The sequence below is a fragment of the Lemur catta genome, chromosome X, assembly GCF_020740605.2.
Source record: "Lemur catta isolate mLemCat1 chromosome X, mLemCat1.pri, whole genome shotgun sequence".
In the NCBI taxonomy this organism is placed as follows: domain Eukaryota; kingdom Metazoa; phylum Chordata; class Mammalia; order Primates; family Lemuridae; genus Lemur; species Lemur catta.
Window position 1 is genome coordinate 47871595 of NC_059155.1, and position 24792 is coordinate 47896386.

Genomic DNA, 24792 nt, shown 5'->3' on the forward strand with positions numbered 1-24792 from the left:
ATTTTTATAAATTTAATTATTTAAAATATACCAACAAAGCTAACTAGTTTAGCTCAGTTTTACCACAGGTTTCCGTTAAATAAAGTACATGATGAGTGAGTTCTAGCTCAGGATTTGGCTGTATTTGGGAGTAGAGCACTTACAAAGTTTACGGCATCAATGTATCAAAAGACTGGTAATGCCAAGAAGGCAGGAATGGGGAGGTCCAAACAAACAAAATAAAACAAACAAAAAAAGGATGCTGGTGCCATGGATGGCTTCTGGAAACTTAAGTCTGGAACTGAGCTTGAAGTTTATGCCAAGAATGAGGGTGAATTAGGAGTCATAAAGATAAATGTTTTCTAGAAACTGGTCATAACATCAGGCTGAGGCTTGAAGTGGCATGACATGAAAGTTATTTTCACATATGCCATGTGTGTTGACCTCTTATCTGTTATCATCTTTTTTTTTAAAAAAAAACCTTAAAAAAGGAAAATGTAATGATGATGGGACATCTGACATCCACATCATAAGCTAATAATATCATATTTTTGCTGTATTTAGTGGTTATATTTGTGGGAAGATAATTTGACCCACAGTGATATTTTCATAAAAATCTAAATAGATAACACTTTTAGAGTACCACTGTATTAGTGTTTGCATCACTAGAATGATATTGAAGAAAAAAGAAAAAATCTTTAATTCTAGCCTTAGTTATTGTATATGATTTTAATCTTTTTGCCTCCTTATTCTTTCCATATCTTTTGGACATACAACAATAACTCGGTGAAATATTTACAAATGCCTTGAAAGGAATTATCATATTTTAATGATTAAGAAGATGCAAAAGTAATTATCAATATTGTTAGCATTAGGAATTTTAGCACAGTGAATAGACTTTTTAGTATTAGACTAACTCTCAGTTAAAATTTGTTGTCATCTATGACATTAGTACGAAATTGTTAAATATTGTGATACTTTTTAGAGTGTTGTAGGGTTTAAATACGATGCTGCATGTATTATAGAGTGTTCAATAACATTCCTAGAAAATAGAAACTGCTCAGTAAGTGGTAGCTGCTGCTGCTGCTATCTTTAGGTATTTGCTATTTACTGCAAATGGACACTCCTGTGGCCACTCCACTAGTTTCTTCTAAAACTTATCACAGTCAGATCAAGCATTGATTACTTGTTAACTTCCCAAATAAAATGTCATAAAACCAACATCCACATGTTCTATCATAATACTGTCAATCTTTGGAACAGGTTTTTTTTCATGTTTTAATTATATCCATGTGTTGAGACAACTGTTGGGAGCAGTTGGTGCTATAAGCAGAGATGAATAGCTGCTAATTAAGCACTCTCTTCTGTAAATTTTATACCAGAAGGAGACCATGGAAAATGAGTGTACATTCTATAGGCTTAACTCTTTTTGAGAACAGTGAATGCCTGCTGGGTGGGGAACCTGTGGCCTTGGGGCTGCATGTGGCCTTCAGGATCCTTGAGTGCGGCCTTTTGACTGAATCCAAATTTTATAGAATAAATTCTTTTATTAAAAGGGGCATAACAGAGAAAGATGAAGCTTTTCTTCCCTTCTTTAGTGCTTAAAAAAGAATGATCTTGAAATCAGAAGGCTGCAGGTTCCCCATCCCTGCTTGAGGCCTAGAATTAGACTAAACATAAAGGATAGTAGTTGGTATTGTTTAAAAATCTCATTATTTTCCAGCAATTTTTGTTAACAGATCTCAGTTCAGGACCTTTATCAATTTTTGTCTCTCCCCTGCCTTTTCTTTTGCTAAGAAGAGTTCATAGACAGCTCCTGCTCCCTTTGCTTTCTGCCACATTCTTTTGATCATGTCTTCTTATTAGAAATACCACAGATTAAGAGAAGGCTTCTGTAATTATGAATGAAATTGGAATTCCTTCAGCTCCCTCTTCTGTGATTGTCAAAGTATCTTCCTCAGTGTATTCAGTGACAAATTCTGTCAGGCCTTTATAAAATATAGAATTTAAGATTTTTCAAATCTAAATGCAAACTTTGGAAATAATATGCCTAAGAGGTTTGTGTTTAATAAAATACCATTTTTTCTCCTATTCCTCCTCTTTTGTAGTCTTGCAGTATTGAACTCCTATGTCTGCTCCTTGAAGAATGCAAGAAAAAGTAGTTGGAAAGGGACTGTTAATATGGAACTTTCCTCTATAATCTAGAGGATTTATTAGTGGTGTCTCAGTTGCCCTGATGGAATTTATTTATTTATTTATTTATTTACATTTAGAAGCTGATTTTATTTAAAAAAATTTTTAACTTTCAGAATATTATGGGGGTACAAACATTTTGGTTACATATATTGCCTTTGCACTGCCCAAGACAGAGATACAAGCATGCCCATCCCCCAGACAATGTGTTCCGCACCCATTAGTTGTGAATTTACCCATACCCTCCAGCCCCCTCTTACCTGCCTGACACCCGATGAATGTTATTTCCATGTGTGCACCTAAGTGTTGATCAATTAGTACCAATATGATGGTGAGTACATGTGCTGTTTGTTTTTCCATTCTTGTGATACCTCACTGCAAAGGTTGGGCTCAAACTCGATCCAGGATAATATAAGAGGGGCTAGTTCACCATTGTTTTTTATGGTTGAGTAATACTCAGTGGTATAAATATACCACATTTTATTAATCCACTCATGTATTGTTGGGCACTTGGGATGTTTCCATGTCTTTGCAATTGTGAATTGTGCTGCTATAAACATTTGAGTGCAGATGTCTTTATTTATAAAATGACTGTTTTTCCTTTGGGTAGATGCCTAATAGTGGAATTTCTAGATCAAATGGTAGTTCTATTTTTAGGTCTTTGAGGTATCTCCATATTACTTTCCATAGAGGTTGTACTAATTTGCAGTCCCATTGGCAGTGTAAGAGTGTTCCTATCTCTTTGCATCCATGCCAGCATTTGTTTTGGGAGTTTTTGATAAAAGCCATTCTCACTGGAGTTAAGTGATATATCATTGTGGTTTTGATTTGCATTTCCCTGATGATTAGAGATATTGAACAATTTTTTATGTGTTTGCTGGCCATTATTCTGTCTTCTTTTGCAAAGTTTCTGTTCATGTCCTCTGCCTACTTTTTAATGGGGTTGTTTGATTTTTCTCTTGTTAATTTTCCTAAGTTCTATATAGATTCTAGTTATCAGCCCTTTATCAGATGTGTAGCATGCAAATATTTTCTCCCATTCTGTAGGTTGTCTATTTGCTCTGATGATAGTTTCCTTGGCTGTGCAGAAGCTTTTTAATTTGATCAGTTCCCATTTATTTTTATTGCTGCTGTGGTTGCCTTTGGGCCCTTCTTCATGAATTCTTTGCCTAGACCAATGTCTATAAGAGTTTTCCCAACATTTTCTTCTAGAATTCTTATGGTTTCGTGTCTTAGGTTTAAGTCTGTTATCCATCGTTGATTTTTGTGAGAGGTGAGAGGTGCAGATCCAGTTTCAATATTCTGCATGTGGCTATTCAGTTTTCCCAGCATGATTTATCGAATAGGAATTCTTTTCCCAAATGTATATTTTTGTCTACTTTGTTGAAGATTAGATGACAGTATGAGGATGGTTTTATATCTGGGTTCTCAGTCTTATTCCAAAGGTCTATATATCTGTTCTTGTGCCAGTACCATGTTGTTTTGGTTACTATAGCCTTGTATTGTAGCTTGAAGTCTGGTAGATTGATGCCTCCCAATTTGTTCTTTTTGCTTAAGATTGCTTTGGCTATATGGGGTCTTCTCTGGTTCCATATGAAGTGTAGAATTATTTTTTCTAGATCTGCAAAAAATGTTGTTGGTATTTTGATAGGGATTGCATTGATTCTGTAGATCACTTGAGGTAGTATAGACATTTTAACAATATTGATTCTACCAATCCATGAGCATGGTACAGTTTTCCATCTGTTTACATCCTCTATAATTTCTTTTCTCAGTGTTTCGTAGGTCTCCCTATATAGGTCTCTTACCTCCTTAGTTAAATATATTCCTAAATATTTAATTTTCTTTGATGCTATTGTGAAAGGTGTTGTGTCTTTGATTTGATTTTTGGCTTGACTGTTATTGGCGTATATGAAAGCTACTGATTTGTATGCATTGATTTTGTATCCTGAGACATTGATGAATTCATTTGTGAATTCTAGGAGTCTCTTGGTTGAATCTTTGGGGTTTTCTAGATATAATATCATATCATCAGCAAAGACTGAAAGTTTGACCTCTTCTGTCCCCATTTGGATGCCATTCATTCCCTGCTCTTGTCTGATTGCTCTGGCAAGGACTTCCAGCACTGTGTTGAATAGAAGTGGAGATAGTTGGGAAACTTGTCTGGTTCCAGTTCTAAGCAGGAATGCTTTTAGTTTCCCCCATGCAGTATGATGTTGACTGTGGGTTTGTCGTATATGGCTTTAATAATTGAGGTTTGACCCATCTATGTGCATTTTGTTAAGAGTTTTTATCATAAAAGTGTGCTCAATTTTGACAAATGCTTTTTCTGTGTCTATTGAGAGGATCATATGGTCTTTGTTCTTGCTTTTATTTGTATGATGAATTACATTTATAGATTTGTGTATGTTGAACCAAACTTGCATCTCTGGAATGAAGCCCACCTGGTAATGATTAATTATTTCTTTGATGTGCAGTTTGTTGAATTTGGTTTGCTAAGATTTTATTGAGAATTTTTGCCTCTATGTTCATAAGGGATATTGGTCTGTAGTTTTCTTTTTTGTGTGTGTCCTTTCCTGGCTTTGGAATCAAGGTGATATTGGCTTCATAGAATGATTTGAGGAGGATTCCATACTTCTCAATGTTGTGGAATAATTTCTGCAGTAGAGGTACCAGTTCTTCTTTGTAGGTTTGGTAAAATTCAGATGTGAACCCGTCTCTTTGGGGACTTTTTTTTATTGGAAGATTTTTTATTGCTGCTTCAATTTCTGTGCTTGATATTAGTCTGTTCAGGAGTTCTATTTCTTCCTTATTGAGCCTAGGGAGATTGTATGTTTCTAAGAATTTGTCCATTTCCTCCACTTTTTCAAGTTTTGGGGCATAGAGAGTTTTATAGTATTCAAAGATGATGTTTGTATTTCCGTGATATCTGTTATGACCTCTCATTTTTCATTTCTAATTGAACTTATTAGGGTCCTTTCCTTTCTACTTCTGGTCAGTCGAGCAAGAGGGCTGTCAATGTTGTTTATCTTTGCAAAGAACCAACTTTTCATTTTATTAATCTTCTGTATAGTTCTTTTGTTCTTGATTTCATTTAGTTTTGCTGTGATCTTAGTTATTTCTTTTCTTCTTCTTCTTCTTTTTTTTTTTTGAGACAGAGCCTCACTTTGTTGCCTGGGCTAGAGTGCCATGGCGTCAGCCTAGCTCACAGCAACCTCCAACTCCTGGGCTCAAGCAATCTTCCTGCCTCAGCCTCCTGAGTAGCTGGGACTACAGGCATGTGCCACCATGCCCAGCTAATTTTTTCTATATATGTTTTTACTTGTCCATGTAATTTCTTTCTATTTTTAGTAGAGACAGGGTCTTGCTCTTGCTCTTGCTCAGGCTGGTCTCGAACTCCTGATCTCAAATGATCCTCCCGCCTCAGCCTCCCAGAGTGCTAGGATTACAGGCGTGAGCCACTGCACCCGGCCTATTTCTTTTCTTCTGCTGAGTTTAGGATTGGTTTGCTCTTACTTTTCCAGTTCCTTGAGATAGTTCATTAGTTTGTTGATTTGTGATCTTTCTGTCTTTTGGACGTGGACATTTAATGTTATTAGTTTTCCTCTCAGGAATGCTTTTGCTGTATCTCACAGATTTTGATAACTTCTGGCCCTATTATCATTTAGTTTGAAGAATCTTTTGCTTTCCATCTGGATCTCCTCTTTAACCCAATAGTCATTTAGCAATAGATTGTTTAATTACCATGACTTTGTGTAGAGGTGAGTGTTTCTGTTGGAATTGATCTCTAATTTTATTCTGCTGTGTCCTGAGAAGATACATGGTATAATTTCCATTTTTTAAAATTTGTTGAGATCTGTTTTGTGGCCTAGGTTTTGATCAATTTTAGAGAAGGTTCCATGAACTGATGAGAAGAATGTGTATTTAGTGTTGTTTGAGTGGAATGTTCTGTAGATGTTTGTTAGGCCCATTTGTTCTAGAGTTCTGTTTAAATCCATTGTTTCTTTTCATCTTTTCTGCTTGGAGGATCTGTCCAGTTCTGTTAGTAGGGTGTTCAAATCCCTAGCTATTATGGCATTGGTGTTTATCATGTTATTTAGATCAATCAGGGTTTGCTTTATGTATCTGGGCACTCCTATGTTGGGTGCATAAATATTTAGGATTGTTAAGTCTTCTTGTTGGATTTTTCCCTCCACCACTATATACTGACCATCTTGGTCTTTCTTTACTTTTGTTGCTTTAAAGTTTATGTTATCTGATATAAGAATGGCTATCCCAGCTTTCTTTTGGTTTCCATTTGCCTGGAACTTTATTTTTTATTCCATTATCTTGAGTCTAAATGCATCCTTGTAGGTAATATGCACTTCCCGGAGACGGCGGACACTTGGCTTGTGTTTTTTTATCCACTCAGCCAGCCCATGTCTATTCAGTGGGCAATTCAAGCCATTCACATTTATTGGGGGAATTGACATTTGGGGTAGATTTTTGTTCATACTGTTGGATAGACTCTTATTGGTTTGTTTTCCCTCTTGAGCCATTGTGGAATCCGGGTTCTGGACTTTAACTTTTGGTTTATTTTACACTGATGGTAGTCTATTGTGCTGGTCAGTGCATAATGCAGGTGTGAGTACTTCCTGCAGGGCAGGTCTGGCCTTTGCAAATTCCATCCATGATTGCTTGTCTGGGAAAGTCTTTATTTCTCACTCATATAAGAAGCTTAATTTTGCACGATAAAGAATTCTAGGTTGGCCATAATTCTGTTATAGAAGACTGAGGATGGGTCCCCAGTTCCTTCTGGCTTGTAAGGTTTCAATTGAGAAGTCTGCAGTTAGTCTGGTAGGTTTTCCTTTGCACGTTACCTGCTGTTATCATCTTACTGCTCAAAGGATTGCCTCTTTCATGTTTACTTTGGCCAGCCTAATAATAATGTGATGTGTTGATTGCCTTTTTACATTGAGTCTCCTAGGAGTTTTGTGTGCTTCTTTTACCTTGAAATCTAGATTTCTGGCTAGGCCAGGTAAATTTTCCTCCATTATCCCAAGAAATAGATTTTCCAGCCTTGTGTATTTTTTTCTTCTCTCTCAGGGATGCCAGAATTCTTATGTTTGATTTCTTTACCTAATATCACATTTCTTTTTTTTTTTTTTTGAGACAGAGTCTCACTTTGTTGCCCAGGCTAGAGTGAGTGCCGTGGCGTCTGCCTAGCTCACAGCAACCTCAAACTCCTGGGCTTAAGTGATCCTACTGCCTCAGCCTCCCGAGTAGCTGGGGCTACAGGCAGGTGCCACCATGCCCGGCTAATTTTTTCTATATATATTTTTAGTTGGCCAGATAATTTATTTCTATTTTTAGTAGAGATGGGGTCTCACTCAGGCTGGTCTCAAACTGACCTCGAGCAATCCACCCGCCTCGGCCTCCCAGAGGGCTAGGATTACAGGCATGAGCCACTGCGCCCGGCCCACATTTCTTGTATGCTTTGTTCATGTCTCTTGCTTCTGTGCTCTTTTTCTTCATCTGCCTTGTGTAGCACATAGGCATTATCTTCAAGCTCTGAGATTCTTTCTGCTACATGAGCCATTCTATTCTTAAGGCTTTCCACTGTGTTTTGTAGTTCCTTGAATGCCTCTTTTATTTCTAGTATTTCTGTTTGGTTCTTTTGTAATACTTCGATTTCTTTAGAGAATTTTTCATTCATTAGGAAATGTATTGTTCTTGTGGCTTCTTTGTGTTGGGTTTCTATTTTCTCTTCAATTCCATTGAGTTTTCTTACAATCCATATTTGGAATTCTTCCTGTGTCATTTTAACCATTTCACTTAGGTTGCTATCCATTGCTGAGGAGCTAATGATTTATTTTGGGGGTGACTTTTTGCTCTGATTCTTCATGTTTCCTGAGTTCTTTCACTGATTCTTTCTCATCTGGCTTCTTGGCCAAGAACTGGGGGTGCTAGAGCTGGTTTATGGCCCTATCTCCAAGTCCCCAAGGGTCGTTTCTTGACAGTTCTGGGGAGAGGCACGCTGGTCCTGGTTTTTTTATAGGTGAGTAGATGTTTTCTTCTTGCTGATTTTAAAATTATTTCTGTCACTTTGATTTCAGACAGTCTGATTATAATATGCCATGGTGAAGTCCTTTTTGCAGTGTATTTTCCTGGCGATTGTTGGAACTCCTGTATCTGGATGTCTAAATCTCTTGCTGGACTTGGGAAATTTTCATCAGTTATTTCCTGAAGTAAGCTTTCCAAACATTTTGATCTTTCTTCCTCTTCAGGAATAGCAATAATTCCTAAGTTTATTCACTTTATGTAGTCCCAAATATCTTGAAGGCTTTGTTCCCATTCTTTTTTATTCTTTTTTTTTTTCTCATTTTTGTCTGACTGGATTATTTCAGAAGACCTGTCTTCAAGTTCTGAGATTCTTTCTTCTGCTTGGTCTAGTCTATTATTGACGCTTTTGAATATATTTTGTAATTCATTCAGTGAGTTTTCCAGTTTCAGATTTTTTTTTTGATTTTTAAAAAGTTATATATCTCCTTGATAAAATTCTCATTTGTATCCTGATTTGATTTTCTGATTTCTTTGCATTGTTTTTCAGATTTTTCTCACATCTTATTGAGCTTCTATAAAATTAATATTTTGAATTCTTTTTCTGGCATTTGAAGATTTCTTTTTTTAGGATCTATTGTGAGAGAATTATTGTGTTCACTCGAGGATGTCATAATACCTTGCTTTTTCATGCTTCTCGTGTCTTTACATTGATTTTTGTGTATCTGAAGCAAAAGTTGCTTCTTCTTATTTTTATTTTTTGTTTGTTTGTTTTGAGACAAGTTCTCACTTACTTTGTTGATTGGGCTAGAGTGCAGTGGCATCATCATAGCTCACTGCAACCATAAACACCTGGGCTCAAGTGATACTTCTGCCTCAGCCTTCCAAGTAGCTGGGACTACAAGTAGGTGCTACCGTGACTGGCTAATTTTTCTAATTTTTGTAGAGGTAAGGTCTCACTATATTGCTCAGGCTGGTCTTGAACTCCTGGCCTCAAGTGATCCTCCCGCCTCAACCTCCCCAAATGCTAGGATTAGAGGTGTCAGCCAGAATTTTCATGGCTTCCTAGGGGTCACCCCTGTATCCAAATAGTCCACTTATTGGTCAAACATTTTGCTTAAGCCCACTTAGCTAGTTAGATTTTTCACCCTGTTCTGTTGGATGTATGTTTGTTTAGAGACTTTTTTTCACAATTCAGGAAGTTTATGGTTTTGCCTTGCATTCATCTAGGGACTGGTAACTCATAGGTTCTTCATCTGCTTGTGCTTGAGAGATCACAGTCTTTGGCATGCACACAGTCTCCCAGATCCTTAGGTATAAGGTCGGTTTGATTTTTAAGCTTGACTTCTCAACAGTCACCCTGGGCCTTAGGTTAATTTTCAGTTTGTGTTTCGTTAGAGGTTCTGGTTAAACCCCTTGAGCCAGTCAGGTTCAAGGCTCATTGCTGATGGATCTGTGTATGCCTTGAGTAATGCTTTTTAGTCTTCTCTGAAACTTGCTCTGATTGTCCCTGAGTGGATGTAGCCTAGTACAAATACACAGCCTTCTGGACCCTGGACCCTGAGTGTTCTTCTTGGCTATTTCTTTCCCTTGTTCACTCTAGTAATCTTCTGGCTGGTCTGCAGTTTCCCTTGTTGCTACTATTATCATGGGGCTATCAGCCCCCTCTTAATTGTTCACCACCAAGATCGCTATTGTTTTCAACAAGTCCTTAGGCATGAACTCTATGCTCTGTTCCAAATAACATCAGTACTCTCAGGAAGAAGTGTGGAGTTCTTCTTCTTTGCTGCTTGTCTTTTCCTCAGGGCAGAACCTCTATGTCATGTGACTGGATCTGGGAGCAGGCTGCATGGCATGCTTCTCCTGAAATGACACTCCTGCTCTATTAGTGGATGCTGGGGGTATGGTAGCCCCTCGTTTTCTTATTTTGCCCTTTTGGCATGTAACCTCTGCCTGATGAGCCAGCTGTGGTGAAGGTGATCAAGGTCCCAGTGTGCCTGCCCAGAATAGCAATTTTATGACACAGGCCTGGGAATGGTAAGAAAGACTGGAAGCCTGCTCCTCCCAAGGTGAAACCATTGCCTAGGTGTCTAGGAACTGGAGGGAGAGTGAATTCCCATCTTCTTGGCTGCACCCATCTGGAGTAGCTTTTATCACATGGAGCCAGTATGGATGGGAGCAGGTTATGGCTCAAATGCCACAGATTCTAGCTGGTTATACTGAGATTTAGATAATTTTCATGAATAAATCTTTTCTCATTTTCTATGTGCTATATGGACAATTTCCAGAGATTTTAAGTGGTTGTTTGTTTTAATAAATTTTCCAGACAAATAGTTGTTTCACTGGGGAGAGGGTCCAAAGAGCTCATTATACCACCATTGCAGAAGTTCCACCCACTCATTAGTTATTTTAAAAACTGAAAGTATAAGGTTTAATGTAACAAAGGAGACCTCTATAAGAGAGGGTTTACAAAGACTAGGCCAGCATTATGTCTTTGTTAGCAAGCTGAAAACTCAGTTTGGTAGTCTGGGTCTTTTAGAGTTTTTTAAAAAGGGATATTTCAAAGTATTGTCTTCAATTGAGTTCAGTTCACCAAGATTTTATTGACATATTCCCTTGGAATACCAGTTTTATGGTGAGTGATATTTGCTTTGCTTTTTTTTTTTGAGATAAAGTTTCACTTCTCTTGCCTGGGCTAGAGTGCCATGGCATCAGCCTAGCTCACAGCAACCTCAAACTCCTGGGCTCAAGCGGATCCTCCTGCCTCAGCCTCCCGGGTAGCTGGGACTACAGGCACATGCCACCATACCCAGCTAATTTTTTCTACTTTTAGTTGTTTGGCTAATTTCTTTCTATTTTTAGTAGAGACAGGGTCTCACTCTTGCTCTTGCTGGTCTCGAACTCCTGAGCTCAAACGATCCACCAGCCTCAGCCTCCCAGAGTGCTAGGATTACAGGCGGGAGCCACTGAGCCCGGGCAGCTTTTTAAGTTTTAGGTTTTGAAACGCAGACTCATGTTAATGTATTACTTGTGGTTATCTGGATGTCTCATAGATAATATGGTTTAGTAATTAAAGAAGAGAACTGAAAGTCAAATTTCTCTATTCTCCAACCCCTCACCCTCATTTTAATACCAATCTAGGAAATATTAGAAATCATTTAATTACTACATTGGTTCATTCAGCTGCAAAATGGAACTAATAGTGCTTCATGAGGGTGTTGTGAGGCTTTAATGAACATTGCTAAAGCATTTGTTTCTGTGAAAACAGCTGTATTTATTTTCTTTTAAAAATGTATTTATATTTATAAGCTTTAAAATGGCCCAGTAAGAGCTTGTATACACTTGTAAAGTATTTTAATGCAGTATATATATAACCGAATGGAAAACAGCATTAATGTAATTATAGTGTTGATTTATTGGGTATCTCCTGTGGAAATTATGGTTTTGTATGGTTAGAAAGTATTGCTTTATATGATTAATTTTCATGTATTAATTGGCTAATAATCTATTGTGCAAAATAGAATAGTTGGAATAAAATATTATTATACTATGTCTTCTTAGTAATATATAATCTTGAAAAATTATATATGATTTGAAATGAATATATATACACACATATATTTTTCCTTTTTAATGGTAGACAAAGCTATGATATTGGGAAGATGGACAAGAATTCTGTTGGGCCAGAAATGCTGGTAAGAATCATGTTACATATTGCAGAAGTAGGTTGAAGAAATACAGTTTATGTTATTGTTATAAAATTATAATAGTCTACCCTCCATTAGAGTAGATTATCTATTGGGCACATGATTAACATCTCAGTGAATTAATTTATGTATAATTTGTATAATAATAGCTATCTCAGAGGCTTGTACCTATGAGCCATATGTAAAGTGTTTTGAACAATGTTTGATTATATAAGTTTTAGCTTTTATTATTGCATATTTAAAAATTCCAGATTTTCCCCCAACTACTCAGACAGAACATGCTTGGGTATGTAAATTAATTTTAATATTTAATCAAGCAAAATGTGATTATGTAAATAAATCTGATGTAAAATTATCACATGACATAGCAAAATGGAATTTTTTGAATATTCATCTCTGCTTTTTACCATTATAGTATATTAATCAAAATGTAACTGAAGACCTATATTATGTATTTACCACTGTGATATATGGGGAGTAAAAGAGAAACATAAAATATAGCCTCTACCCTTAAGTAGCTTATGTTTGAAGGATAAAACTAGTACAAGTGAATACAATGAAATATTATTCAAGTTTAAAAAGGAAGGAAATCTGGCATTATGCTAATTGAAATAAGCTATTCACAAAAAGGCAAATATTGTATGGTTCTACTTATGTGACGTACCTGGAGTAGTCAAATTCATAGAAACAGTAAAATGGTGGTTCTAGGGGCTGAAGGTAGGGGAGTATTTGGAGCTATTGTTTAGTAGGTACAGTGTCAGTTTTGCAAGATGGAAAGAGTTTTGGAGATGGATGGTGGTGATGGTTGCATAACAATGCAAATATATTTAATACTACTGAACTGTACACTTAAAAATGTTTAAGGTGGTCATAAAGCCAGGCAGAGTGGCACACACCTGTGATCCCAGCTACTTGGGAGGCTGAGGCAGGGGTATTGCTTGAGGCCAGTAGTTGGAGGCTGCAGTGCATTATGGTCACTCATGTGAGTAGCCACTGTGTTCCACCCTGGGCAACATAGTGTGACTCTGTCTCTAAAAGATAAATTTAAAAAAATGTTTAAGATGGTCAATTTTATGTTATGTGTATTTTACCATAATTAAAAACTATAATTTTGCACATATATTGACATTGTCACTTAACAGAATATTGTATAGCAATGAGAATTAATGAACTACAGTAATTGCAACAATATAGATATTCTCACATATAATATTGAGTAAACAAAGCAAGATACAAAGTAGTACATATGATATGATTCCATAAATATAAATGTCAAAAGCAGGCAAAACTAATATATGGTGTTGGAAGTCGGGGAAGGAATCGGTTACCCTTATTTGGAATAGTGTCTGAAAAGAAGCTTATGAGGTGAGCTGGTTGCTGTTAATGTTCTGTTTCTTGATTTTTGTGTTGTTAACATATATGTTTGCTTTGTGAAAATCGATAGAGCTATACTCTTGATATTTTTGAACTTTTCTATATGTATTTTATACATCAATTAAAATTTCAAAAATAGATTTTAAAAAGCACTAGTGCAAGTGAAACAATTTGGGAAAGTAAATGATAAACTTTATGGTACTGACCTGAAGTATGAAGAAGGGCATGTAGAAAAGGGGATTATCAAGTTTAGGTAGAATAGTTGAAGAAGACTTTTGTAGGAGACAGGTCTTGTAGATGGGGTCCACACAGTTAAAAGGGAGGAAGAAAAGGATTCCAAGCAAAAAATCTAGATGAGAGGATGTGTTGAGGGGGAAATGAGAATGGAAGATAGGATACAAGTCTGATTGAAATTCAGTATTCATAATGTGAAGTTTGGTGAGGTAATATGCAATAGTTTTCCTTTTATGTCAGCAGCACTTTACTGAAGTGTAATTTATATATAGTAAACTGCACAAATCTTAAGTGTATGGCTTGATGAATTTTAATATGTAGTCTTGTACCCACCATACAGATCAAAATACAGAATCTTCCGTCACCCCTAAACATTCCCTTGGTCTCATTCTAGTTAATACCCAGTTGCTGCTCCCAAGGAAAAAACCCCACTATTCTGACTTTTATTACTATAGATTGTTTTTGGCTGTTCTTGAGCTTTGTATAAATGGAATCATACAGTTGTACTATTTTATGTCTGGCTTCTTTTTTTTTTTACACAGGTTTTGAGATTCATCCATTTTGTTATGTCTTTCAGATGATTTGACCTTTTTACTGTTACAAAATAGCTACAGTCTTTTTCAGAGATGCCATATTTACTGCATAAAAATCATTTGGGGGAACTTAGAAGTTCTTGATTAAGTTATTTATATACATATTATTTGATCCATTTTAGTTTTTGAGTTAAAAAACTCAGAGATATGATGCCCCAAATGTAATTTTTCTAGATTCACAGAGCTCTGATGTACTTAATATGTTTTTTTTGTTTGTTGCCCTGGCTAGAGTGAGTGCCATGGCGTCAGCCTATCTCACAGCAACCTCAAACTCCTGGGCTTAAGCGATCCTACTGCCTCAGCCTCCCGAGTAGCTGGGACTACAGGCATGCGCCACCATGCCCGGCTAATTTTTTTCTATATATATTTTAGTTGGCCAGATAATTTCTTTCTGTTTTTAGTAGAGACAGGGTCTCACTCTTACTCAGGCTGGTCTCAAACTCCTGACCTTGAGCGATCCACCCGCTTTGGCCTCCCAGAGTGCTAGGATTATAGGCGTGAGCCACCGCACCTGGCCTTAATATGTTTTTTTGTTGTTAAAGTTGGTAGATTATCTTTGCCTGGTCCTGCTATCCTCATTATACCTAGAGGCAGATTCTTCATTGAAGTAGGGCTTCTTCTTTCAAATTATGAACCAACCTATAGTTACACCTATCCACACTGACTAGAATTACTCCCCTTATTGATGCCGATCTGGCTGTAGAAACTTACTTGATTTAGTGATACTTTATTCATTTTAAAATGTAGCTCAGTTGGGGGAAATACTCTATATATTAATAGTAAAGTATATCTCTTCCAACTGAAATGGTTTTATGTGTGCCCATGATCCAATAGGTTAATCCCAACTAGGCTCTAAAGCCTGTGAAGGAAGGATTATGTCATCCTATTGATCTCTTTTGATGCTGACCTAATACAATGCTACCTATATAATAGGTGATAAACTGATTAAATTAAATATTGCTGTGCCTTAGTTTCTGTATTTTTTAAGTGGAGATAAAATACTTTAATGCTAAATACTGTTAAAAATAATTATATTAATGTAAGTATATAAAAATTTAAATAAGTCAGGAATATAACCATTACTATAAGATTCTTAGACAATATTTGGTGTGGGTACCATAATGATGAGACATATCCTAAGACTATACAGTTGCTTAAGGAAATGCTATTTCATAAAGATGACGTGTTTGAGAAGATGCCTGTCACTGTGGAAGTGCTAGTCAGCTGTTGTGTTGCAGTTTAACCCTCAGTTATGTGCTTTTTTCTATTTTTAATTACAGGCTAAAGTTCTACGGTTACTAGCCACCATTTATTTGGATTGGGATGACAAAGAATATTATGATAAGGCTCTCAGTGCCATAAACCTAGCAAAACAGGTATAAGAAGTTTTTACTTTGGAATACTAACTTAATGAATTTTTTAAAGCTTTGAATCACATTTTGAAATCCAGTTTAGCCATTTGCTTCAGTATTGATTCTTTTTAAAACAACAGATTGTTCTAATCTATTCTGTAGCACAGAAAAGAAAAATAAAATATTCCTATGCTTTGAATGTTTGTGTCCCCCCCTCCAATTCATATGTTGAAATGTTAACCCCCAAAATGATGGTATTAGGAGACGAGGACTTTGAGACATGATTAAGTCATGGGGCGAACCCCTCTTGAATGGCATTAGTGTTCTTATAAAAGAGGCCCAAGAGAGCTTGTTTACCCTTTCTACCATGTGAGGACACAAGAAGGCACCATCTGTGAAGAAGTAGGCCCTCACCAGACACCAAATTTGCTAGCACCTTTATCTTGGTGTTCCCAGCCTTCAGAACTGTGAGAAATAAATTTCTGTTATTGGCTACCTAGTTTATGATATTTTGTTATAGCAACCTGAATGGGCTAAAATAAATATGCTTCTTGAACACCATAGATTTTTGAGAAACAGAAAGGGATCTCTCCACTATGAAATTTTAGGCTGAAAAAGTAAATGATGATAAAATAGGCAGATAATGGGATTTAGTTTTAAAAACAACATCAGTGGTTCACTTTCAGCTCATGCTCATATGTACATAAAAACGTGCATACAAAGCCGGGCACAGTGGCGAATGCTTGTAGTCCCAGTTACTTGGGAGGCTTAGGTGGAAGGTTCATTTGAGGCCAGGAGTTCAAGGCTGCAGTGTGCTATGGTCATACCTATGAATAGCCACTGCACTGCAGCCTGGACAACAAAGCAAGACCCCCATCTCTAAACAAATCAAAACAAAACAAAACATTACAAAACAAAATAAGACATGTATACACTTACACTTTTGGACAAGGAACACTGATAGTCAGGCTGATGACCCTTTAAAAAGATAGTTAGGATTGATGTGGTTTACTTAATAAGGCCATTAAATATACTAATACATTTTAGAAATTTTTTTCAGTAGAATGGAAGCATGAAAATGAATAATTCAATTAACCAGAATATCAAATTCCTCAAACAGAGCATTTAATTGAACTATATTTTCTTGAAATTTACGCCATGTGGATGGGATTATTTAATGCTGAAAAACTTCTTTAACATTGAAATTTTTTAAAAATTTAAAAATATTAATAGACAGGAACATTTTCAAAAGTTATATTCTTTTATTTTTTTTATTTGCTGAGATGCAAGTCCAAATTAAAAATAGGGACCAAGAAATCTCAGGAAGTAGATAAGGCTTCTTGCCAGCATCTCTCTTTGTTTATTGGACACAGAATTTGCAATTTTATAGCAGTAATTACTCACCTACATTGCTCATGACATAGAACTTTTAATGGCCTAATGATTGATCCTGACATAGCTGAAATGGGTGCATTAAGATTTCAGTGACAATATACACTTTTAAAAGTTTTTTTGTTGTTTGTTTTTTTGAGACGGAGTCTCTCTTTGTTGCCCAGGCTAGAGTGAGTGCCGGGACGTCAGCCTAGCTCACAGCAACCTCAAACTCCTGGGCTCAAGCGATCCTACTGCCTCAGCCTCCCGGGTAATTGGGACTACAGGCATGCGCCACCATGCCCGGCTAATTTTTTCTATATATATTTTAGTTGGCCAGATAATTTCTTTCTATTTTTAGTAGAGACAGGGTCTTGCTCTTGCTCAGGCTGGTCTCTAACTCCTGACCTTGAGCGATCCACCCGCCTCGGCCTCCCAGAGTGCTAGGATTACAGGTGTGAGCCACCACACCCGGCCACTTTTAAAAGTTTATTTGAAAATAATTTCAAACTTAACAAAAAAGTTGCAAGAATAAGAATAATTCTAATCATACCTGTATATACTTTACCTAGATTCATACTTGTTAACATTTTGCACACTTACATGCATGCTCTCTCTCTTGCCACTCCCTTATTTCCTTCTCCCCTCTCTCCCCTCCTCCCTCCTTTCCTTCCTCCATATATATCCCTTCAGTAATGAACTTTAATTTTTTTCCTTTGATAAAGGATTAGTCTAGGATCAGCTGTTGCATTTATCTGTCATGTCTCTATAGCCTCCTGTAATCTGGAACATTTCTACAGCCTTTCTTTGACTTTGTGTCATTGATATTTGGGAAAAATACAGTATCCCCTCATTTTGTTTTAACTATAAGTTCTTCATTTGTGGTTTATGTGATGTTTCCTCATGATTAAATTCAAGTTATGCATTCCTGGCTGGAATGCTACATAAATGATGCTGTGTCCCTTCTCAGGGCATCACATTAGGGGACACATCATGTCCATCTGCTCCTCCTTGGTGATGTTAATATTGATCACCTAGTCAGAGGTGTTGTTTGATTTCTTCACTGCATACTTAATATTTTTTCTTTCACAACTAATAAACAATTGGAAGACCTACAGATCATGCACATGTCTTGGTTTTCGTTAAAATTTCACTTTAGAGTCGGCATTTTTGTCCGAACCAATCTTTATTATGATGGTTGCCAAATGATCATTTTCTAACTTCAGCACTCCCACCACACTACACTCAGCATTCTATAAGCAAGAATTCTCCCTTCTTCTCCCATTTATTTAATATTTATTTATTTACTTATTCATTTATTTTCAGTTTGGATTTATGTCTTCCTAGGTTTTCACTAATTTATAATCCATTACTGTCCTTAATTTTCTTTTAATAGTTTGATTGAGATAGCTGACATACAATAAACTACATATTTAAAGTATAAAATTTGATGAGTTTTGACATATATGTATACCTGTGAAACAATCACCACAATCAAGATAATGAATATATATTTTAATACATCACACCCAAAAGTTTCCTCAAGCCCTTTTGTCACTTCTCCCTCCCACTCTTCTCCAAGCAACCATTGATCTGTTTTTTGTCACCATAGATTAGTTTGCATTTTGTAGAGTTTTATGGAAATGGAATCACAGAGAATGTTCTCTCTTTTTTATGGCTTCTTTCACTCAGGATAATTATTCCATGATTCACTCATATTGTCATGTATATCATAGTTTATTTCTTTATTGCTGAGTAGTATCCAATTGTGTGGATATACCACATTTGCTCTTAAATCTACTGTCTTTTATTAATATAGCTACTTCAGCTTTCTTTTTATTAGTGTTAGCATGTTAGCATGGTATATTTTGTTCCCATACTTTTACCTATTTATGTCTTTTCGTTTAAAGTGCATACCCTTTGAGCTGCATATACATAGTTGAGTCTTGATTTTTTATTCAATTTCACAATCTCTGCCTCTTAATAGAGGTGTTTAGAATATTTACATTTAGTGTGATTACTGATATAGTTAAGTTTGAGTCTGTTTTGTTATGTTTTTTCTTTATCTCATCTGTTCTTTATCCCTCCTTTCCTCTTTTTCTGCCTTCTTTTCAATTACTTTTTAAGATTCTATTTTATTTTTTTGTTGGCTTATAATTCCTTGTTTTGTTATTTTAGTGGTTTCTTTAGGGCTATGGTCCCCCCCACCCCCAGGCTACAGAGCTCCGCCCCCCCAAATTATCTTCCATGAAACTTAGGAAGGGGGTGTGTGGGGGTGGGGTGCATAGCAGGAGGTGATCAGCCAGTGAGTGAGCAAAGGAAGCTTCATCTGTCCCCCACCCTGCTTGTCAGTGGAAAAACTGTCTTCCATGAAACCTGTCTCTGGTGCCAAAATGGTTGGGGACCACTGCCTTAGGGTTTATACTATACATCTTATCTTGGCCTACCTTTATATTCCTTAATAATAGACTTCCATTTCTTTTTAAAATATTTCGAAATTGACAGATAAAATTGTATATTTTTACTGTGTGCAACATATTGTTTTGAAGTATATACACAGTGTGGAATGACTAAATCTAGCTAATTAACATATGTGTTACATTTTTGTGGTGAGAACCTTCACATCCACTCTCAGCATTTTTTCAAGATTACTATATGTTATCTGTAGTCACCATGTTGTACAATAGATCTTTTGACCTTATTCCTTCTATCTAAAGTATACTTCCATTTCTCCCAGCCTGATCTTTATGCTATTGTTGTTATGCATTTTACTTTTATATATGTTACAAAACCTGCAATACTATCTTATTATTTTGTTTAAATAGTCAGTTTTCTTTTTTAAGAGTTATAAATAATAAGAAAAAAAATCTTATATATTTACACATGTAGTTACCATTTCAGGTGATCTTTATTCCTTTGTATACATCCAGACTTCCATTTTGTGTTATTTTCCTTCTGCTTGAAGGACATTGTATTGGTTAGGGTTCTCCAAAGAAACAGAATCAATAGGATGTGTGTGTGTGTGTGTGTGTGTGTGTGTGTGTGTGTATGAAGAGATTTCTTGTAAGGAATTGGCTGACATGATTATGGAGGGTGGCAAGTAGGGTGAGTTGGCAAGCTGGAAATCCAAGAGAGTTGATGTTGTAATTTAACTCTGAAGGCTGGAAGTCTTGAGACCCAGGAAGAGACAATGTTTCAGTTCAACTCTGAAGGCAGTAATAATAAGCTGATGTCCTAGTTCAAAGGCCAGGAAGAGTTTTCTCTTACTCTGGGGTGGATCACCCTTTTTGCTCTATTCAGGTCTGATGGGCTGAGGTCCACTCACATTATGGAAGGTGATCTGCTTTACTCAGTCTTCTGATCTAAATGTTAATCTCACCCAGAAACATCCTCATAGAAGCACACAGAATAATGTTTGACCAAATATCTGGGCACTCTGTGGCTCAGTCAAATTGCTACATAAAATTAACCAACACAGGCATGTTTTAACATTTCTTGTAATGCTGGTCTACTGGTGATGAGTTATTTTTAACACTCGTATGTTTAAAAATGTCTTTATTTCACATTCTTTTAAAAAACCCTTTTAATTTTGAAGTAATTATAGATTTACAGGAATTAACAAAAATAGTATCAAGCAAAAAAGTAAATAAAAGTAATAATGGTTAAGATTCAGAAAAAAATTTTAGCACCTCCCCAAACAACAGTACAAATGATACAAATGTACTCTTCACCAAGTTTCCTCTAATGGTTACCTGCCACATAACTATATCAAAACCAGCAAGTTGACATTGGTACAATATGTGTGTGTAGTTCTTTACTGTTTTATCCCATATGTAGATTCATGTAACTACCACTGCAATCAAGATACAGAGCTATTCCATCACCCCCAAGACCTCTTTGATTTCCTACCCATAGCTACTCCCTCCCACCACCATCTCTACACCCTAATAACCACTATTCTATTCTTCATGTATATTATTTTTTCATTCCAAGAATGTTATATAAATGAAATCATATAGTATGTGACCTTTTGAGATTGACTTTTTTTACTTAGCATAATGCCCTTGCGAGCCATCTAAATTTTTTATACATCCAAATGTATCAATAGTTGATTTCTTTTTATTGATGAGTAGTACATGGTAAGGATGTACCACAGTTTGTTTAACTATTCACTAGGATGTTGTTTGTTTCCAGGTGTTGAATACTACAAATAAAGCTGCTATGAATATTTGTTTACAGGTTTTTGTATGGACATAAATTTTCCTTTCCTTGGGATAAATGCGCAGGTGTGCAATTGTTGGGCTATTTAGTTATTAAGAAACTGCAAAACTATTTTCCAGAGAGACTGTACCATTTTGCATTCCCAAAAACAATGTATGAGATTTTCGTTTTCTCTGCATTCTTTGTAGAAGTTGGTATTGTCACCATTTAAAAAAATTTTGCTGTTTTAATAGGCATGTAGTAATATTTCATTGTGGTTTTGATTCATACTTTCCTAATAGCTAATGATATTGAACACCTCTTCATGTGCTCATTGCTAATTCTATATCATCTTTGGTAAAATGTCTCTTGTCCATTTTATAATTGTTCAACTTTTTACTCTTGAGTTTGAGAGTTCTTTATATATTATAGCTATGAGTTCTTTATCACATATGTGGTTTGCAAATATTTTCTCCAAGTCTGTAGCCTGTCTTTTCATTCTCTTAACAGGGTCTTTTAATGAAGTCCAATTCATTGATTTTTTCCCCTCTATTTTTTCATCATGCTTTTGGTAACATGTCTAAGAAGTCTTCACCAAGATCTAGATCCCAAAGATAATTTCCTACTATGTTTTAAAAGTTTTATATTTTTATGTTTTATATTTAGATCTATGCTCCTTTTGAGTTAATTTTTGTGTAAGATAAGAGGTTTAGGCTGAGGTTTACTTTTTTGCCTATCTATTACTATCTAACAGTTGCTCCAGCACCATTTGTTAAAAAGACTATTATTTCATCATTGAATTGCTTTTGCTTTGTCAAAAATCAGTTGGCCATGCTTGCATTGGTCTACTTCTGGGTTTTCTGTTTTCTTGATCTATGAGTCTGTCCCTCTTCTGGTACCACACTGTCTTGATTACTATGGCTATATAATAAATCTTGAAATTGTACAGACTGATTACTCCCACTTTATTCTTCTTTATCAAAATTTTTTAGCTATTATAGTTCCTTTGCCTTTCTATATAAATTTTTAGAAAATCTTGTCTATATCTAATAAAAATCTTGCAAGGATTTTCATAGACTTCTTGGGTTAAACTTATGCATCATTTTCAGGAGAATTGTTATTTTTACTGTGTTTTATCTCCATTCCATGAATTTGATATGTTTTTCCATTTATTTATCTTCTTTGATTGCTTCTTTGAGAATTTCATAGTTTTAAGCAAAGTCTTGTTTATGTTTGTTATGTTTATATCTAAGTATTTTTCAGTGATTGTAAATGGCATTAAAATTTAAATTTCATTGTCCATATGTTAATTGCTAGTAAATAAATATATAATTTTCTATGTTCATCTTGCATCCTGTCAGTTTGCTAAACTCATTTATTAGATCAATGATTTCTTTGTAGATTCTAGGATTTTTTATGCAGATGATCATGCCATCTGCAAATAAGAACATTTATTACTTCCTTTTGGATTTGTATGCCTTTTATTTATTTTTATTGCCATAATGTGCTGGCTATGACTTCCTGTAACATTTTGAATACAAGTGGACATCCTTGCCTTGTTTCTGATTTTAAGGGGAAAGATTTCAGTCTTTCACTATTAAGTGAAATGCTAACTGTAAGTTTTTGTGAAATGTTCTTTATCAGGTTGAGGACATTTTCCCTCTATTCTTGACTTGCTGAGAATTTTTGTGATAAATGCATGTTTGATTTTGTTAACAGCTTTGTCTGCATCAATTGATATGATCTTGTGATTTTTTTCTTTATCTCATTAATGTGGTACATTACAGTGAATGATTATCAAATATTGAGCTAGCATTACATCCCTGAAATAAATTCAATTTGGTCATGGTGTATAATTTTTTAATATATTGTTGAATTCTATTTGATAATATTTTGTTAAGGATCTTTGCATCTGTATTCATGAGGGATATTGGTCTGCAGTTTTCTTTTTGTGTCTTTGTCTGGTTTTGGTTTCGGAGTAATAAGGTCTTTTTAAGATGAATTGGGAAGTCTTCCATAGAATTAGTCTTAATTCTTCTTTAAAACTTTGATAGAATTCTTTAATGAAACCATCTGGGTCTGGATATTTCTTTTTTCAGGATTTGTTTTATTGTGGTAAAATACACATAACATAAAATTTACCATTTTAACTGTTTTTAAGTGTATACTTCAGTGGCTATAATATATGCATAATGTGCAACCATCACCACCATCCATCTTTGGGACTCTTTTCATCGTATAAAACTGAAACTCTATACCCATTAAACAATAACTCCCTATTTTCCCTTGCCCTAGTCTCTGGAAACCACCATTTGGCTTTCTGCCTCTATGATTTTGATTACTCTTTTAGTACCTCATATAAATGGAATCATACACTATTTGTCTTTTTGTGGCCAGCTCATTTCACTTAGCATAAAGTGTTCAAATTGCATTCATGTTGTTGTAATGTATACAGAATAATATTCCATTGTGTAAATATAACATATTTTGCTTATTCATTCATCTATTGATGGACACTTGGGTTGCTTCCTCATTTTAGCTATTGTAAATAATGCTGCTATGAATATGGGTGTATAAATATCTCTTTGATTCTCTGTTTTCAATTCTTTTGGGTATATACTCAGAAATGGAGTTGCTGGATATGGTAATTCTATTTTTAACTTTTTGAGGAACCACCATACTGTTTTCCACAGTGGTTGTACCATTTAACACTCTCACCAGTTGTGCACAAGGGTTTCAATTTCTTCACATCCTCAACACTTTTACTTTTCTTTGATATTAACCATCCTAATAGATGTGGGGTGATGTCTCATTTTTGTTTTTATTTGCATTTCCCTAATGATTGGTGATGTATGCCATCTTTTCATGGGCTTATTGGCATTTGTATATCTTCTTTAGAGAAATTTCTATTCAAGTCCCTTGCTCATTTTAAAATTAGGTTGGTTTTTTTTGTTGTTGTCATTGAATTTTAGGAATTCTCCATATATTCTGGATATTAACCCCTTATCAGAATAATTATTTGCAAATATTTTTGCCCATTCTTTGGGTTGTCTTTTTACCCTGTTAATATTGACTTTTGATGCACAAAGTTTTTCATTTTCATGAAGTCCAATCTGTCTGGTGATTTTTCCTTTGATTCCCTGATTTCTTTTGATTTATTGTGATACCAAGAAATCATTGCCAAGTCCAATGTCATCTAGCTTTTCCCTTATATTACTTTCTGAGAGTTTTATAGTTTTTGGCCTTACATTTAGGTCTTTGATCCATTTTGAGTTAATTTTTTTATATAGTGTTAGGTAAGGGGGAAATTTTTAGCTATAAACACTTAAAAAAAGAAAGATCTGAAATCAACAATCTAACTTTACAAGTTAAGGAACTAGGAAAAGAAAAAACTCAACCCAAACTAGCAGAAGGATAGGAATATAATAATAAAGAGTAGCACAGTGATAAATAAAATAGAGAATGGATAAACAATACAGAAAATCAATGAAACCAAAGTTGGTTCTTTGAAAATATCAACAAAATTGACAAACCTTGATCTAGATGGACTAAGAAAAAAAGAAAGAAGACTCAAGTTACTAAAATCAGAGATAAAAGGTAGAACATTACTATCCATGCTTTAGAAATTAAAAGAATTATGTAAGAGTACTGTGAACAGTTGAATGCCAACACTTTGGATAACCTAGATGAAATGGACAAATTCCTAGAAATATAGAACCTATATAGATTAAATCATGAAGAAATTAAAAA

The 24792-nt window shown here is 35.3% G+C and overlaps 1 protein-coding gene across 2 annotated transcripts in view; it reads left to right on the top strand.

Annotated features, from left to right (window-relative positions):
- Positions 1 to 24792, top strand: part of TEX11 (testis expressed 11) — a 278253-nt gene that overhangs the window by 96922 nt on the left and 156539 nt on the right. For both annotated transcript variants that reach the window (XM_045538676.1, XM_045538677.1), the window contains 2 exons: positions 11852 to 11906; positions 15400 to 15495. In XM_045538676.1, the coding sequence (XP_045394632.1) occupies positions 11852 to 11906; positions 15400 to 15495 (151 nt within the window). The remainder of the gene's footprint in view (positions 1 to 11851; positions 11907 to 15399; positions 15496 to 24792) is intronic.